The 16,722-nt window shown below is 42.1% G+C and overlaps 1 protein-coding gene across 2 annotated transcripts in view; it reads right to left on the bottom strand.

The window, feature by feature from the left end:
- LOC110077995 (alpha-2-macroglobulin-like protein 1) overlaps positions 1 to 16,722 on the bottom strand; it is a 71,300-nt gene that overhangs the window by 20,187 nt on the left and 34,391 nt on the right. The window contains exons 16-24 of one of the 2 annotated variants that reach the window (XM_072991650.2): positions 16,473 to 16,619; positions 15,464 to 15,646; positions 10,048 to 10,150; positions 9,219 to 9,363; positions 7,441 to 7,669; positions 4,324 to 4,450; positions 3,754 to 3,875; positions 3,392 to 3,443; positions 1,999 to 2,082 (exon numbers count right to left, since the gene is read on the bottom strand). In XM_072991650.2, the coding sequence (XP_072847751.2) occupies positions 1,999 to 2,082; positions 3,392 to 3,443; positions 3,754 to 3,875; positions 4,324 to 4,450; positions 7,441 to 7,669; positions 9,219 to 9,363; positions 10,048 to 10,150; positions 15,464 to 15,646; positions 16,473 to 16,619 (1,192 nt within the window). The remainder of the gene's footprint in view (positions 1 to 1,998; positions 2,083 to 3,391; positions 3,444 to 3,753; positions 3,876 to 4,323; positions 4,451 to 7,440; positions 7,670 to 9,218; positions 9,364 to 10,047; positions 10,151 to 15,463; positions 15,647 to 16,472; positions 16,620 to 16,722) is intronic. The other variant, XM_072991651.2, reaches the window with a different exon arrangement.

Here is a 16,722-nt window from a genome sequence, read left to right as displayed (position 1 = left end):
TGATTTACATAGAATCATAGAAAAATGAAGCTGGAAGGGGCCTACAAGGCCATCAAGTCCAACCCCCTGCTCAGTGCAGGAATACAATCAAAGCATATCTGCCAGGAGATTATCTACCGTAAGTTTTTCTTGAATGCCTTCAGTGTTGGAGCACTCACCAACTGCCGAGGTAACTGGTTCCACTGTCGTACTGCTCTAACAATTAGGAAGTTTTTCCTGATGTATTCAACCCAAATCTGGCTTCCTTTCCTTTATAATACACAATCTTATTCCTCCCCCCCACGAATTTTATTAGAATGATATTTTAGCACTACAATTGTTTTAGAACCCTTTTTCAGCTTTGTTTGAATTATGAACAGTTCACAGTCTATAACACAATCCACTTCTGATCTTCTTCCTACAGAGACAATAGAGCTCCTTGTGCTTCCAATAATATATTATGATATGTGTTGTTGAGTCACATTGGGTTTCCATGGTTGAGTGGTGATTTGAACCCAGGCCTACAGTCTTAGTCCATCACTCTACATAATAACCAAACTGACTCCCATCCAGGTATATAGTCCCCTTGATTTCTAAGTTGGTAATCACAACAATGACAGCTTACAATTGTCTGCTCAGTTGTCTGAAGCATATATTTGCGATAAACAAATTTGCTCTCTTGCTTCATTTCTGAATCTTAGGGCAAATTCTGACCATGTTTGGTTCTGCTTTATCTCCTACTTTGCTTCATGATTACCAGCATATGTTTTGGTGTGTGATCAATTTCTTCTGAATACTTGCACAAAAGCTTTCAATTTCTTCGTTTTCAGCTTCTGTACTCGAAGCATAGACCTCAATAATGTTTATGTTGATAGACTTTCTATTAAGTGTAATTCATGTATTTGGCTATATGTGTCATACACCATAAGGCTTTCCTTTTGCTTCCACAAAAATCAGCAACTAGAGGTACTTTTGACAGTAAGGCAGTTGTTTCATTAGTGACAGTGCTGTTTGTAATTATTCTTAGCTCTTCCCAAGTAGCTGATCAAGTGCTTTCCAAGTGGAGAGTACATCAGTACTACATCCATCTACTGTATCACCCTTAGGATTCACAGTGTGGTGTAGTGGATAGAGCAATGGACTACGACGCTGGAGAACAGGGTTCGAATCCCTTTTTGGTCATGGAAACTCACTGGAGGACTGGAACTGGTAAAATCACTCCTTAAATATCTCACTTCTCTTGAAACCCCACTCAGGCTGACATTAGTCAGTTCCAACTTGACAGCACAGAACACACACACACACACACACACACACACACACACACACACACACACACACACACGCATGCGCACGCACACACATACACACACACCTCTTGTTTTAGTTTGGATTGTACCATCATAGGATTTTCATAAGATAAATATTCAGAAGGGGATACCATTGCCTTTTCCTGCACAGTACTAACAAAAAGCTAGCTTGAGTGCCACTGCTATTGTTTCGAATTAAGGCCAAATGGGGAGATGTGTTGTACATACATGCCTGTCCTTCTTTGTTTGTAGAACGGGCTGCCTAAATTGCAACCATAAAACAACTACCAGACTCCTCACCTCCATCTAAGAGAGACAAGCCTGGCAAATGGCCAAGAACTGCTGGACTCAACATCTAAGGGCAACTTTCCTGGCAAAAAATATATATCTTGCCACATACTTTTGGACCTTAAGTTCTGGGCTTTAAGTTCTTCACACTGATACAATCCTGATGAAGTGACGTTTAATCCACAAAAGCTCAGTTTATTGTGTGATGATTTTTTAGTGGTCTATGAAACATATCGTCTATTTTTGCCTTTAGCTTTCCGTACACACATCTTTGGGACAGCCAGCTACGCAGATACTACTTTGAGGCTGGCATGAAAGAAAACAAACATGATCAGAGCCGCCAGCACTGAAACATGCTGCCTTCTCATCTTTACAGAGTCTGTGAATGGGAGAGACTCTTGGTCTGAAAACATTTTCTCACCAACAGCAGAAATGGTGGCACGGGCAGAATCCTTCACAACAGCTTCAGGCAGTTCAAGGGAAATGCTTTCCACCAATGGATCCCCTACAAGGAGATAAAGCCAGAGAATTATTATTAGGAGTTGGCCCAGAGCACTGCATATATAAGGCAGAGCCACAAGTACAACTCACTAGAGGGCAGGTGCAAGAAAGGGGAGGGGATAAAATCCCCATAACTGAGACTAGTAGGAGGGTGGAAGACATCAAGGAAGGAGAAGGAAGGAGCTAATGGGGGAGGATGGGAAATATGATGGCCAGGCCTTACTTTTGGACAGCTGAAAGGAGAAACTCTAATAATTTCTTATAATTATTCCCCAGGAGTTTTAAAGGGGACGGCCTGGCCAGTTATGCCCTTGGACCTCTCCCTGAAGCAAAGGAAGAATGAAATTACAGAGTAAGGGTCTCAACAGGGGGGATGATAGAATTGTCATGGGGGAAAAGGAAATCCAAAGAATGAGGAAGAGTTGCTTCATAACTGGGCAGTGAAATATCTTTTCTGTATTTTTCAGGCCTTTATTTTTTTAAATTATTTTTTGGTTGGGGAGTGCTAGACCATCTGGTGGTAGATAGTGTTAGTGCACCTCACATTTGTTTTATTGAATATTTATTATCAACACAGAAAGGAGAGTTGATAATATTAATGAATATGGGCTTAGATAATTCCAGACATAGATCTGAGTGACACAACTCCTCCCGGAACCTCATCTTGCCCCTGCTTATCTGCCAGGGGTGGGGGTGGGTTAATCTTGAATGGACTAGTCTTAGTCTTGAAAGATTCAGAGTGCAACTGCACAGCAAGAGAAATACAAGCCCACTCACATTCACTCGCTGTTATATCACTCTGGGGAACTGGAGTTTGTTCAATTTTAGTGGCCACACAGGGAAATCGGGAGAACCTACTGAAGCGTCTATGGGTGGTGCAGCTCGAAAAAGCACATTCAGAGCCACTATTTAGCTCTCCTCCCTACCATCAGTCAGGGGAGAGCTCCTTTCTTTTGTCTCTTTGTGTCATGCTAACACATTAGGACACAGACGCTTCCCCAGTCCAGCTAGAAACACTCCAAGTCCTGTAGGGCCCTGGGACAAGTGAGAGTTTCTTGGCAAGGAATGCAGCCAGGTTTTTACTACTACTTCTATTTTCCTTTGTGTGTGTGTGTGTGTTTTCCATTTCTCAGAGTAGCATTTTTCAATATTTGTATACTTATTGTTCTTAGCTTTAAATTTTGTCCTTTAATGATGTTAACCACCGTTGTATACTCATTGTTTTCAACTTTAAATATTGTCTTTCAATGTTGTAAGCCACCTTGGGTCCTTTTCAAGGAGAAAGGTGGGGTAAAAATATTTTAAATAAATACCTGAAGAGCAGAGGAATTTATTGTGGTTCTTTTCTTCAAGGATGCCTTCTGGCTGTGGGAGAAAAGAGCAGACATGGTTCATCCAGGCCTACTGACCCAAAAGAATTCCCCTTTACTCGTGGTTCCACCCAGTAGATGTGCTATTTTCATGCCAGGACCTCTGGATGAATATAGAAGCATGTAACTGACCTAGCAAGGTTAGTACCAGAAAACAGAGATACTGTAAAACTCAAAGGTTCTCTTTTGGCCATAATCTTGGTGCAACTTCTTTATGGGCAAACCATCCTCCAGGGCCTCCAGAACTTGGGAATGTTGGACAGATGTAAACCAGAATGTGTCCTCTGTGATGACAACTCACTGACCTTTACAAGCAGGGATTTGATCACGGTGTCAGACTGGCCTCGTTTGGGTATCACAGAGACCTTGTTGCCACATAGCTCTTGTGACGCCATAGCCTCAGCTGTTACGGAGAGTTTGACATGCCCTGCAAAAAATGAAAAATGAGCAAGAGTTCAACTGAACAGCTGCTGATGTTCAGTGGGACAGAACCTCACCCCACCTTCACTTTGGACACTGTAAGTCCGACTTGCCGCCTGTGCAAAGGAAAGCCATCATTGTACAACTCTGCCAATGAGATGGTGTAGACACAGATCTGAGCAGAGGTTTGGATGCTTCTGGAATGAATAGGAACTATAAATGCATACACTTGAGTTCCCAACTATGCATTTAGTGCAAACAACACTTAAACAATTAAGCAGGGGTTGGGAAGGGACACAGAACGGGTTTGACCGAAAACCTATCCATACGACCACTACCATCCTTTGCAAAGTGGTCTGTCTTAGTATTCACAGATACAAAGTATTTGAGAAGAAAGAGGAAGCCTGAACTACGCCAATCTCCATATTCCCTATGGCCCTCTTCTTCAGCCTTACCCAGATGAGTAGCTGTCATATTCCAGGAGAAGGTTTTGGCCTCATCAGCACAGAGGCAGTGAGTAAACTGGCAGTCTGGGCATGGCATCACTTCTACCTCTTGAGATTCCAGCAGGTTTACTCTCACCTAGAAGACGCAAAGAAAGAATACCGTACTTATGAGGTAGATGAGGCAGCTGGTTCATTCGGGTGTCAACTAATGAAAATAATCAACTTTTCAGGGTGGAACTTTAATAGAAAATGAGGGTGGAACTTTAATAGAAAAACAGCCATGGCACTCATGCCAACTCTTGTTAGTACTGCGCAGAAAAAGGCAGGGCTGAACCACTTGTGAATGCTTTACATCTCAGAAATCCTACAACGAGACAGTCATAAATAAAATAAGATGTAGTGCTGGAAGATGGGACTGCAGGGTCAGAAGGTAATTAATCATCTCCCTGTTTATAACAAGTAATTAGAATAAAGCCAAAAAGAGCTTAAGCTTCTGATATGGACAAATGTGAAATGATGCATTTTATTGGAATGTTAGAAGTATGAATCAAAGTTTTTTTTAAAAAAAATGTAAAACAAGAAATGGAACCTTGCAACATCACTTGCACCTCCTTCTATAATGACAAGGAGAGCAGTTGCTGGAATAGGCTCTCTATTAGAGCACCAGAACTCTTGAAGGGCCAATAGGGCCAAACCATAAAACTAATCAATTTAGGGTGCCAGGAAGTTAGCTTAACTCCCACAATTTTTGGGGCCATCCCCTCAAGAATCTTTTACTGGGAGGAGAGGAGCCCCACCTCTACCAGCTCCAGACACCTTGCAGGTTTGCAAGGCATGGGGTGCAACAATAAGGGTGCAGTATGCAGGGGGTCAGCTTGCCTTGGATGTGAGTGGGAAAGGCTCCTTCTCCTGCTATTCCTCCATCGTCTCTGCTGGCCGCTGCTATGGCAGTCCTCTCAGGGGACACGGCCAAACTCTACCTGGACCTGGCTGGCCTCTCCTGTGTAGCAAGGTGTGGGGTGAGAGCAACCTGAGGCTGTCCTCCCAGATGCAATTCCCAGAATCTTTGAGCTACAATTCCCAAAACTATTCCAGCCAGTATGCCAGCTGGAAATACTGGCAGGAGGAGGCTTGAAGTTAGATTCAAAACATAATTTCTTTAAGCACTTCTCAGCCCCCAACATATCATATCCTATAATAGGAGAACAAGATGGCAGTTGTATTACAAAACATACCTGGGCAACAGCAATGGAAAGCCACTGCTTGAACACTGTGTTTTTGAATTGTGTTTTTGAATTGTGTTTTTTGAACACAATTCAAAAATCCCACCAAGAAGTTGCAACTGACTTGATGGATACCACGATAGTAAGACCAAGAAGTGGGGATTGTTAGATGGACTCTGTGTCTTAAATGCATGGTGGTGTCTGTGATGAGCCCACTTCCCCTTCTGCCTCCTTGGCTGGCAAGGGGCTCACCACGAATTCTCAACCCCCCAGGCCTCTCAGCCCTTGGCCTGGTCCCAACGGACCCAGGTGGCTTCCTCTGGCAGCACCAACAATTCACCTGAGCAACTAGACTCAGGATCACGGCAGCACACTGTCTCCCATTCAGCCATCGACCTCTCTGGCAGAGACTGTGTGTCCTATGCCTCGCGTGCTTCTCAGTCCATGGTGTCCTCCCAACAAACCTCCTCTCCTGCCTTGTTCCCATCCTCAGATCACAGTCCCACCTGTGGCCTCAAGGGCTTGGCCTACCTCTCCCTCGCCAATGCCCCAAGTGAACTGTTGGTCAGGAATCTCACCCTTACTCTCAGGGAGGTAGAGACTCCACACTTGCAGATAGCGTCACCCTCACTGGTCCCACAGACTGCAATAGGCCATTTTCAATCAGATTACAGCATATTTTACTTGGGTAATGACCAGTTCAAAAGAAGTAGGAAAAACAATCCAATCAACTGCATGGATGTGTCACTGGAGATCAAGGCCAAGACCTAGTACTCCCCTCTACTGCTTTTCTTCTCCCTTTTTCTTTCCTTGTGGTCTCCTTCATCTCTTCTACAGCCTTCTGAGTGTTGCTCTCTACCTTGTGCCTTGCTCCATCCAGAAGGTTCCTCACCTATGGACTCTCAGGGGAAGCCCCTGTGTAATGAGTGTGCATGTTTAGCCTGGATCAGGTGAAGAACCAGGGAGAGAGAGTTAGGACACAAAGATGGAGACCAGCAGAACCAGAGGAACTATGGGACTTTGTATTTCTAGCTAGAAGCCCTCATTGTGAGAGATTCAACTTTTGAACTGTGAACGTTTTGAAATAAGTTGACAAAAACCATCTGCTGAGGGAGTGGAGCAAACTGGAGGGTTAAGAGTCTGGTACGAGACTCCTCCTGAGCAAAGCAGATTCCAAACCTGTCCACTAAGTGATGGAAGACATATTAAGCATTCCACACTTCACAATGAGTGATAAGGACTATATAGTTAAAGAAATCTCTACCACGCATGCCCAGCGAGCAACCTGAAACAAAGGAATCTCTTCTGCGCATGCTCTATTTAAAAAACTGCCTAAATAAGAAGAGGGGTCTGGGCAAACATTAGTCTGTCTCTTAGTCTGTATATCTGTCTGTCTGTCTGCTGAGACCAAAAAGCTTTTGGAACCAGTTACCTTCTTTGGAACTTGGACAATGCAGATAAAGAATTCTCTCTTTGGTGAGTATGTATGTGGTGTGAATGCGCTGAACGCATGAAGCCCCTTTATTTAGAATTGTAATCAATAGGTAATAAAGTATATTTATTTTTGCATTTATTAATGTGTCTTGTGGGGTTCTTTGCTGTTTAATGTTGTTCTTCCTGGGATACAAAAGAACACCCTTTTGTGACACCTGTCAGTGTTTTCCTTTAGTCCATCTCTATTGGCGACTTTGGCAGGCTTAGCGGCTTTACTGTAAGTGTTGGGACCACCTTCAAGGGATAGGATGACCATGGGGAGATCATGCAGGAGATTGAGTGGCGTGGAAGGCATGGGGAACAGCCAGAGACCATATCCTTCTGGGACCCCTTCCCTCTGCTTCTTCTTCTTCCTTTCCAGATAGCCATGTAAGGAAAACATTTTGTTTTTTGTCAGATGGGGACTCACCTGGATACATTCGGTGAGATAATTGAAGACAGAGGTCTTCATCTGGAAAGTCTCTCCCCGAACTACAGAATAAGGCAGCTGCATCTCAACAAAGAAGGGCTGGAAAATTTTAAGCGGGACTTCTTCGGAGAGTCCAAAGCCCACGTCAGAAGCCAAACAGAAGGCATTTCCTTTCCACTCTGTGATTGTGTCTGGAACGGTGACGGAACGAACTGCTCTGCCTTCCTCACTGCAAATCAGAAAAAGAACAATTGAGTACCTTCCCTTGCCCTGTGGTTACATGGGTTTCATACAGGGCTTTTATTGTGCAATCGATCTGATGGAAACCTCGAGTCTAATGGCAATCTGAATGGCACGTCCTTTGTAGTCTTTCCATCTTTCACCAGCTCTACTTGTTTCTTTTTACTTGCCACCAAAAAAACAAACAAATTTTTAAAAAGCCATAGAGAAAAGAGGAAAAGATAAAATGATTCCACAGTTCCTTCTAACGGCTCATCCTAAAAGTCATGAATCTGCAAACACCCTTCATAACTATAGCTTATTGTTCTGGAGGCTGGATTTATGCTTTCAGAGTAAAACTGGACTCCAGGTTATGTGACTGGAGCATAGAAGAGACTGGCTCAGAAATCCACACAGCTGAACGGCAAGAATTTAGATCTGAAGAAATGAACACTATTTCTCAACATGTGAGTCAAAATAGGCAGGGCAATTATCATAAAAAGACTTTCATTTTTATACAGCCGGAACCCAGAAAAGCCAATTTCCTGCCACAGAAAAACAGCAAGAGGTTCTCTAATTTATTTATGTTTTAAATTAATTAGATGGTGGAATATTTAGAAAGTGCACTCACACTGTCAATTGGCCACCTAGGTTGCTCATTTCTTCAGGTTTATAACCTCCTGCATAAACATTGTAACTACATAATAAAAGGCTGACGGGGAAGGAAAAGAGGGAAGAGTGAGAGAAAAAATCTGGATCTAAGCAGAGCTTGGAGAAGTTACCTTCTTGAATTACGACTTCCATGCTTGAGTCAGGGATTCTGGACTTGCACACCAAGTAAATAACTTTCCTGCACTCTGCAGTAGCATTAGCAATGGTGTGCACCTATAACTGCAGAGAAACTAATTTATCAGTTTTGAACACAATGGCCAAATCTCCTTTCTTCATATATATAAACTATGGGGGTTGGGGGGGGAATAACCCACCATTTTAAATGGATGTCCCTAGTATGTTTCAGAAAAACATAATGCATATAGATCCGATGTGATTGGGGGAAAATAGGAACATAAAAATACTATGTATGGCTTTCCTCTGTTTTTGTCCATGCCCCATTGTATTTAATGTATTTTATCTATTACTGTACATTTCAGCTCAATAATTTAATCTGCTCCTGAATTTTCAAGCAAGAAAGTGCTATAAATATCTTGTTTCATTTTTGTGCTTGGCACAGGAAACTTACAGCCCTTTCTTCCTTGAAAATGTCTATGTTCCTATGGGTGATATACTATACCATTTATTTATTTTTGTCCTAAAGAAGTAACCACTTTATGTTTTCCTGAAACACAACAGGGATGTCCATTTAAAATGATGGGTTACTACACACACTTTACTTACCCAGAAAAGTGGTTTTGTGGCATACCTGTCCCTTACAAGAGTTTCGGTCTTTAGTAAGTAAGCAAAGATTACCTTCTCTATCAGCAACACCTAAGTGAAATGAAATCAGCACAATCATTGGCATGTATTTAATACCTTCCTAGAAAAGTTTGGGATTCACTCACTCGATAGGCACTAAATCCCAGATCCAGGTCTCTGGAAAGTCTGATCTTGTTCTGGCTTTTTCCTCCGTTTTGGTTTCTACGGAATCTACAGCCTGAGACCCTTCTTCCACTAGAGCATTATTTTCAGGACCTGAGTCACCAAAGACTAATAGAGAGAGGAACAGAGATGTTAAATATTCCAAGTAAATGTGAATCAGCAAAACTGTGGCAGAAGACCAGGAGCACCTGTCTCATTAAAAACTACTGCATCTAGTAATCAAAGCACTGACTCGTGTGACGGAAAATCAGGAAGAAGACAGCTCAATTTGGTAGGATTCAGTAACCGTAAGGTAAGCAAATATCAGTGAGAACTAAATGTTAAGTAAGTGTGAAGCGTCAGAGGGTTATAACCAACATTAGTCTGATATCGATCAGACCCATTCAAATGACTAATAGCTATTAGTCACACAACTAATTTTTCCTATGACTTGAGTGATTTTAATTAGTCTTACATAGGTCTGATATTGGATTGAGCTCAGAGAAAACAGATCTGGATAGAAGAGTGATACCGAATTACAGTATCCACAGGGGTCAATTCCAATTCTACCCCCTGCAAATGCCAGAAATCATGGATAAGCAATCCTTATATATAGCATAATATCTGGTTCCCTCTGCTGGCCAATTCTGGTAATATATATTGGAAACATATATCTGAGCAGTGTTTTATTTAATATTTTCAGTCAGCAGGTAAGTGAAACTGCAGGTACTGATCCCACAAATATGGTGGTCCCACTGTAACTGGTCCTCCAATATTTTCCATCATTAAAATAGTGAAATGGCTAATTCTCACCTGTTTTCAGAGTACCTCTGAAAGGTATTCTCTCTGCGCTTGGAAGGTCACATGAGACAGGCTTTTTAACTTCCATGTTGGTTAAAATTTTCATTCGCAGTGTCTGTAGAAAGCCAGGAGAGCAAAGAAGTCAGAATAATCAATCAGTCTTGTTCATTTGCTTCTTGCTCACAAGACTGCAGTCAAGGTGAGTGCAGCTATGGAAGACTGGGGTTACTAGCCCATGTTAGCTCAGGGTTTGAAATCTTTGTGGGAAATTCTTCTCTCAGTCCCATTCCACTGTTGTTTGGTGAGAATATTGAGAGTCCTGGGCTTTGGGAACTCTTCAGGGTCTAGAACTCACTATCATGGGAGACTGTTAGACAAAATCCTTCCTCTTTAGGCAAATCTTTGGCAGCTGAGCTGGGCTGTTCTCATGAAACTTTTCACATGGTGGACAGTTTTGTTCTTTTACTGCTTTTTCTTCTTGTCCTTCTCCTATGACATGGCTAGACGTCATCATGCCTATTTTGACTTTGGAGGTAACCACCCTATGATGTTGTGTTCAAACAATTTTCCAGGATCTTAAGATAATATGCTGTCCCCCAACAGCATATTGCATTCTTTTCCAATTTTTTTTCAATTATCAGATATAACTGTCTGTATTTTTCAGAAGTGACAGAAGTATTCTAGCTTTCTGCATTTTATGTGTTCTGCGGTTTCTTGATCTTTAATGATTCACTTATTAAATTTATTGGTCACTTTCTTGTTCTAGGAAACTCTTAAATGTCTTGAGCAACATTCCCTATAATTTTCTGTCTTGCTGTGTGGGAATCTCACTCATGCACACAGGGGTGGTCAGGGCTTCATTCGAAATTGGAAGTAAACAAACTGGCTACCCATGTGCACCTTAGAGGGAACATTGGTCTCGAGATAAATACATGATTTCAAAAGAAATATATGAAATCCAAAAAAGACAATTTCTTTTAAGCATTTGTCTGTGTTTGCTTGTATCTTGTACTGAATACCATGATTCCACACCATAGAGTAGAATACATATATGCACTTTACTATGCGCATTCTCAAAACAATGTTTCTCTCTCTCTCTCTCTCTCTCTCTCTCTCTCTCTCATTCTCTCTCTTTCTCTCTCTGTGTGTGAGACATCATCTTAACACTACTTCCACTGCTTCACCAGGCCATCTCTATTTGTTTTTCATCATGTGTTTTTTGATCTCTCTGTTCATTCAAACAAATTCTAAGGTATTTTGAAGGCTATCTATCTATCTATCTATCTATCTATCTATCTATCTATCTATCTATCTATCTATCTATCTATCTATCTATCTATCTATCTATCTATCTATCTATCTATCTATCTGTCTGTCTGTCTGTCTGTCTGTCTGTCTGTCTGTCTGTCTGTCTGTCTGTCTGTCTGTCTGTCTGTCTGTCTGTCTGTCTGTCTGTCTGTTTATACCCTGCCCATCTGGCCTAAAAGACCACTCTTTTAGAATATTCTCCAAAATTTCATTTAAGATTTTTAACAGAATTTCTTGGCCTACTTGCTTTTTATTGACTGCCATGAATGTGGATTTCTTAACACTGATTTTTAGACCATGAGCATTACTTGGTTCATTGTCATTATTGAGTAATCTATTCAGACCTTCGGAATTGTTAGCTAATAACAGCATCTCATCTGCACACTGGCCTTTATGGATAACTTTTGTTGATGGTACTATCATCTGAATCAGCAACTGTTTCTTTAAAGATGTTTTCAAAGGACAAAATGAAAAGCATCAATGATACCATACATTTTCGTTATATTTCCAATCTTTCTATCCTCTGTCATCTGATCATTTCCTTTCACTGCAGCTTTTTGCATCCAGTAGGGGTTACCAGTGAAATAGCTATTGTGTCATAATAATCCTCCTTTGTTGGAATTTGTCAAAGGCTGTCTTGTGGTTACTAAACAAATCACTCATGTCCACGTTCACTGCAAGGCATCTTTTCCCAAATATACTGTATGAAGGCAGAATACTTCTTCCCTTCTTCCAAATCCTTCTCTGAATCTTTGATGCATGTCTGGTGCCTCTTCCTCACACATCTTATACACAGCTGCTTGACCATGCAGAGACTCTGGACTCTGATAAGTTCAGGGAGGTGCAGAGGAATTACCACACCTTGGAAGAGTACATCGCAAAAGCAGAAAACATCCCAGCTGAACCGCCTAGGAAAGTAACTGTGAGGGTTTTCTGAGAAGATGGTTGGTTGTAGTGCGAGTTTACAAAAAATGTGCTACGAACTTGGAGAGTCCAGAAACAGCTGAGATCTCAGAGACTTACAGGACACAAAACACATCAGCTAGTGCATCCTTGTGCATTTGCTGGTCACTTAGGGATGAAAAAGAACTCTAGACAGGATTTCCTAACATTTCTATTGGCCTTTAAATGTAAAATCCTATAGAATTTCTTAGCTAATGTGTAAAAAAAAAATCCGGCTACTCAAATTATAAGACAAAGTTGTGCCTGCAACCAGTACCAGTCATGGACCAACTCTTTTTCCAGGTAGCAGCAGAGGTCTGGGCCCTTTTGAACCCACCACCAGGCTGGGGAAAAAATTATTCTCACTTTCATCGGTGTAACGGGCAGACATAACATCACATGTCCGTCACAGCTGGGCTGTGAGTCATCAGCCAATGGTGTGACAGAGGGTGGAACTTAAGGGGAGGAGCTAGTATAAAAAGGGGGGTGAAGCGTGTGTAGGAGAGATTGGAGATTAGAGTCTGAGCTGAGAGCTGAAAGTGATTGTTAATTATAGTGAGTGAGGTAGCCTGTCAGTGAAAAATAGTCTGTGTGAGCCAGTGATTTAAGAACAGTGATTGACTAATTGATTCTTTACCAGTGATTTACTATTTTTATTTCCTGTAATCAATAAACCAGTTTTTGTTTTTCAAAGTTACACTTGTCCTTCGCTTGATTTTCAAGGATAAGTTGGTGGCAGCAGAGTTTGAAGTGAAGTGGCAACCACTCTTTGAGGTTGAGGGTGGCTTTTACAATAAATTGGTGCCAGCATGTGGGATACGTTTGATCCTGTGAAGCCTTGTGTGGAAAGGTGCCCAGAGCAGGGGTCTTTAGTCAGGGACGTCTGAGCTAAAGCGTGGGTAACTTCCTAGGACTTTTCTCACGGGGGAGAAAGTCTAGTAGGAGGGCGCTGAAGCTTCAGATTGGGGCAAAGACAGGGAGGCTCTGTGGTGACCATTTCTGTGAAGAGTTGCCCAAAGCAAAAAGCTGTGGCAGATTGGCTGGCTTGTCCTGAGTTTAGGGAAAACTCTGAGAGGACAAAGTAGAGCCAAGGGCAGTTAGGCTGAGGGAACTCAAAGGCAGCTGAACCGGAGACAAGGGGAAGCTGTGTGTGTGGTTAAGATTTGGTGCCTGAGACAGAAAGGAAAATTCTGTTTTGGCGGGAGGCCTAGCTGGAGGCTGAAGTCTGGTAACAGTAGCTAGCTTGCCAGTGCTGGTGGAGCAGCAACTTTATAACAGACTCACTGACAGGAAAAAAGTGGACTTTTAAAATCAAGGCTTGTAAGTGGGAACAGAAGCCTGAGGGAAGGAAAATGCCCTTTACTAGGGGAAAGAAAGCTGAGAAAGTGCCTTACGAGAGGGCAACTGGGTCAGACAGTGAGAATGGGGATATTGAGGAAGGATTTACCGCAGCTCAGGAGGGAGAGTCCTCAAAGGAAGACCCATTAGAATTTTAAAAATGGAGAATTGAGCTGGAGATGAAAGCCAAAGCCCAAGCTGAGGAAAGGGCCTTACAGGAAAGAATGAGGCAGAGGGAAATGGAGATTGCTCTAGAGAAAGAAAAAATGGAGAGGGAAGAAAGACTAGAGAAAGAGAAAATGGAAAGGGAGGCTGAGATGGAGAGAGAGAGGATTGCCTTAGAGAAAGAACATATGTCTTTTGAACTCAGGAGGCTAGAATTGACAAATCAAAATAATAATAATAATAGAGGAGACAACTCTGAGGGTAATCAGTTACCTAAAGCAGACCTAAAGAAGTTCCCAACTTTTAGAAAAGGAGATGATCCAGAATCATTCCTTATGATGTTTGAAAGAGCGTGTGAAGATTTCCAAGTGAGGGAATCTGAAAAGATGATTATATTGAGATCCCAAATTAGTGGAGGCCTCACTGAAATATATGCGGAGATGCCAATTGAATTAATCAAAGATTACCCTGAATTCAAAAAGTTAGTGTTTGCCAGGTATGGCATAAATGCAGAACATCTGAGGCAAAAATTCAGATCACTAACTAAGAAACCTGATGAATCCTACTCACATGCTGAGCAATCAGAAACACCTGAATTGCCTCCAGATTCTCCTTCCTCAGCAGACAAGCTTCGGGCCAGGCTTCGGGGAAGACTTATGGCAAAAAGGTCAGAGGATCGCTCAAAGGCTATCCACAGAAACATCCGTTCAACTAGCCCTATTGACAGGATGGAAAGGTTTCCAGCAACTCAAGGGGCTGTTTTGCTATAAAAACAGCTCCTAGTCAGCTAGAATTTCTGTGGAAGCAACAAGTCAAAACCTCTGGCTAGCATCCATGCTTCTACAACCTTGAACCGTGTTCCTGACTCTGGACTCTGACCTTGGACTACGTTCTGTGAGTTGGTTTGGTAAATGGTTATCAGCTTTGCATTCTTGGTATTCCTGACCTTGGACTGGTTTATCGGACTTCGGCTGTTGTAACCCCCGGGAACATGACAGATTTTTTAAAAAGTGCAAAGTGAAAAGAATTGTTGCCCCAGTTGCTTTTTCAGAAATGGAAGTATAAATGAGTTGTTATTGTTGTTTAGTCGTTTAGTCGTGTCCGACTCTTCATGACCCCATGGACCAGAGCACGCCAGGCCATAAAATGAGTACTGCCTGACAAAGCTCCATCTATTTCACATATTGGCCAGGGGACATCTTACTCCGATACAAAGAATCTGTGTGTTAAGAACCACTGGATATAGTGCCTATAATTCTAAATCTGTATGAATGTTGCTGGTTCCCATTTTATTTATGGAAAAAAACCAACAGCTTAACTCAAGATGACACGAGAAGTAACCAAGATGTTATCCAAACCAGTACAGAATGAACGCTTGATCTCTCAAATCTAAGAGAGTGGTCTGTGGCTAGGAAACTTCAAGGCTTACTTGCAGACCCTTATGAATGGAAACACAGGCTAGATAGATAGATAGATAGGGGTTTTTTTTTTGGGGGGGGGGAATGATGAATAAGTATAAATAAGAAGAATGCTCCATACCAAAGAATGAAAACTTGTTAATAAACCTTAAAATCTTTGGCCATGTTTAAAAGAAAGGAGCTCCCTAGCAGCTCACAGAAATAACCAAGGAGACTGTGAGAGAAGCAAGCCAGATTCAGCAACAGATGTTACTCACCTTAAACAGACTATAGACATCGGCCTCATTCTGATACCACGGGGCTGCCCGCAAAGACTGTTTTTGACTTTGACTGGGACCATGAGGGGGCAAACAAGGGTATGGCTCAAAATCTTCCAAACGATATGAAAATCCTCTTGTAGAGATTATACCAGAGTCGGAGGCAGCAAAAGCTTCATATATCTAAAAAGAGAAATTGTTGAAATGAGTTGAAAACCTGGCAATGCAACTGTAGACAATGATTATAAAACGAAATTAAAGTGGCATCACTAAAAGGTTGAACTGCAAAGTAGTGGCAACACTAGTTTGTAGTTCAGCCTTTTCCCAACTTTGTGCCCCTCCAAAAACTGGGACAATGACTCTCAGAATATTAAACAACCATGACCAGCAGCCATATTTTTGCTGTTGGCAGAAAATAGCCTCATGTGTAACGTTTTCCGTCGCCCCACACACCCATCACACCCATCACCCTTAATGATAATACTATGCCACCAAGACAATTCTGACTTATGGCAACCTTTCCAGGGGTTTCTAAGTAGAGAATGCTCAGAAGTGGTTTACCATTCCCTTCTTCTTGGGGCTCATGACTACACAGGCTATCTCTTTTCACAGGAATTGCAGTGGGGAATCAAATTCCCAGCTTCTGGCTCCACAACACAATACCTGAACTACTGAGCTATCTAGCCAGCTAACCTTTAATTAGCGACACTACTCATTCAAAGTACTGGACAAGTGACTAGTGCTCATTCAGATCAAGTACTAGGAATTCTGATGGAGGCACGCAGGAGGAATAACAGCTGTCTTAAAAGTAATGGAGGTGAGGAAAGGTATTATGTGGTCAGGAAAGGAAGCTGAGGAAATTCTAATATCCTACAATGGATGAGAAACTGAGGGGATTAACAAGGCATTTAGTAGCCAACAGAAGAAATCATGTAAACAACTGCCTGCATCCAGAAAGGCACAGAAGAGGAATTAATTGACCCTATTTAGGAAAGAAGAACTTCCTTACTTTTTCTGCTGTCAGACTGTCATCCTTTTTCAGAGTAACGCTCTTGTCTATAGCTTGAACAGAACACAGTGCACCAGGGGCAGCTTCTAGCTGCAGATTGACCTTTGATCCTGGAAGCTGCTCCTTCTCTGAGAAGTCCAATGTCACCTGTACAGCAAGGCAGATAAGAAGATTATCACCTTTGATGGGAGCGGATGATCGGCAATGTCAAGTCAGGCATACCATGGCATCGTGGATGAAGAAGAGCAAT

The sequence above is a fragment of the Pogona vitticeps genome, chromosome 2 (assembly GCF_051106095.1).
Source record: "Pogona vitticeps strain Pit_001003342236 chromosome 2, PviZW2.1, whole genome shotgun sequence".
Lineage (NCBI taxonomy): Eukaryota > Metazoa > Chordata > Lepidosauria > Squamata > Agamidae > Pogona > Pogona vitticeps.
Note: the sequence above shows the minus strand (reverse complement) of the source record. Positions and strands in the feature narration are given on the sequence as shown.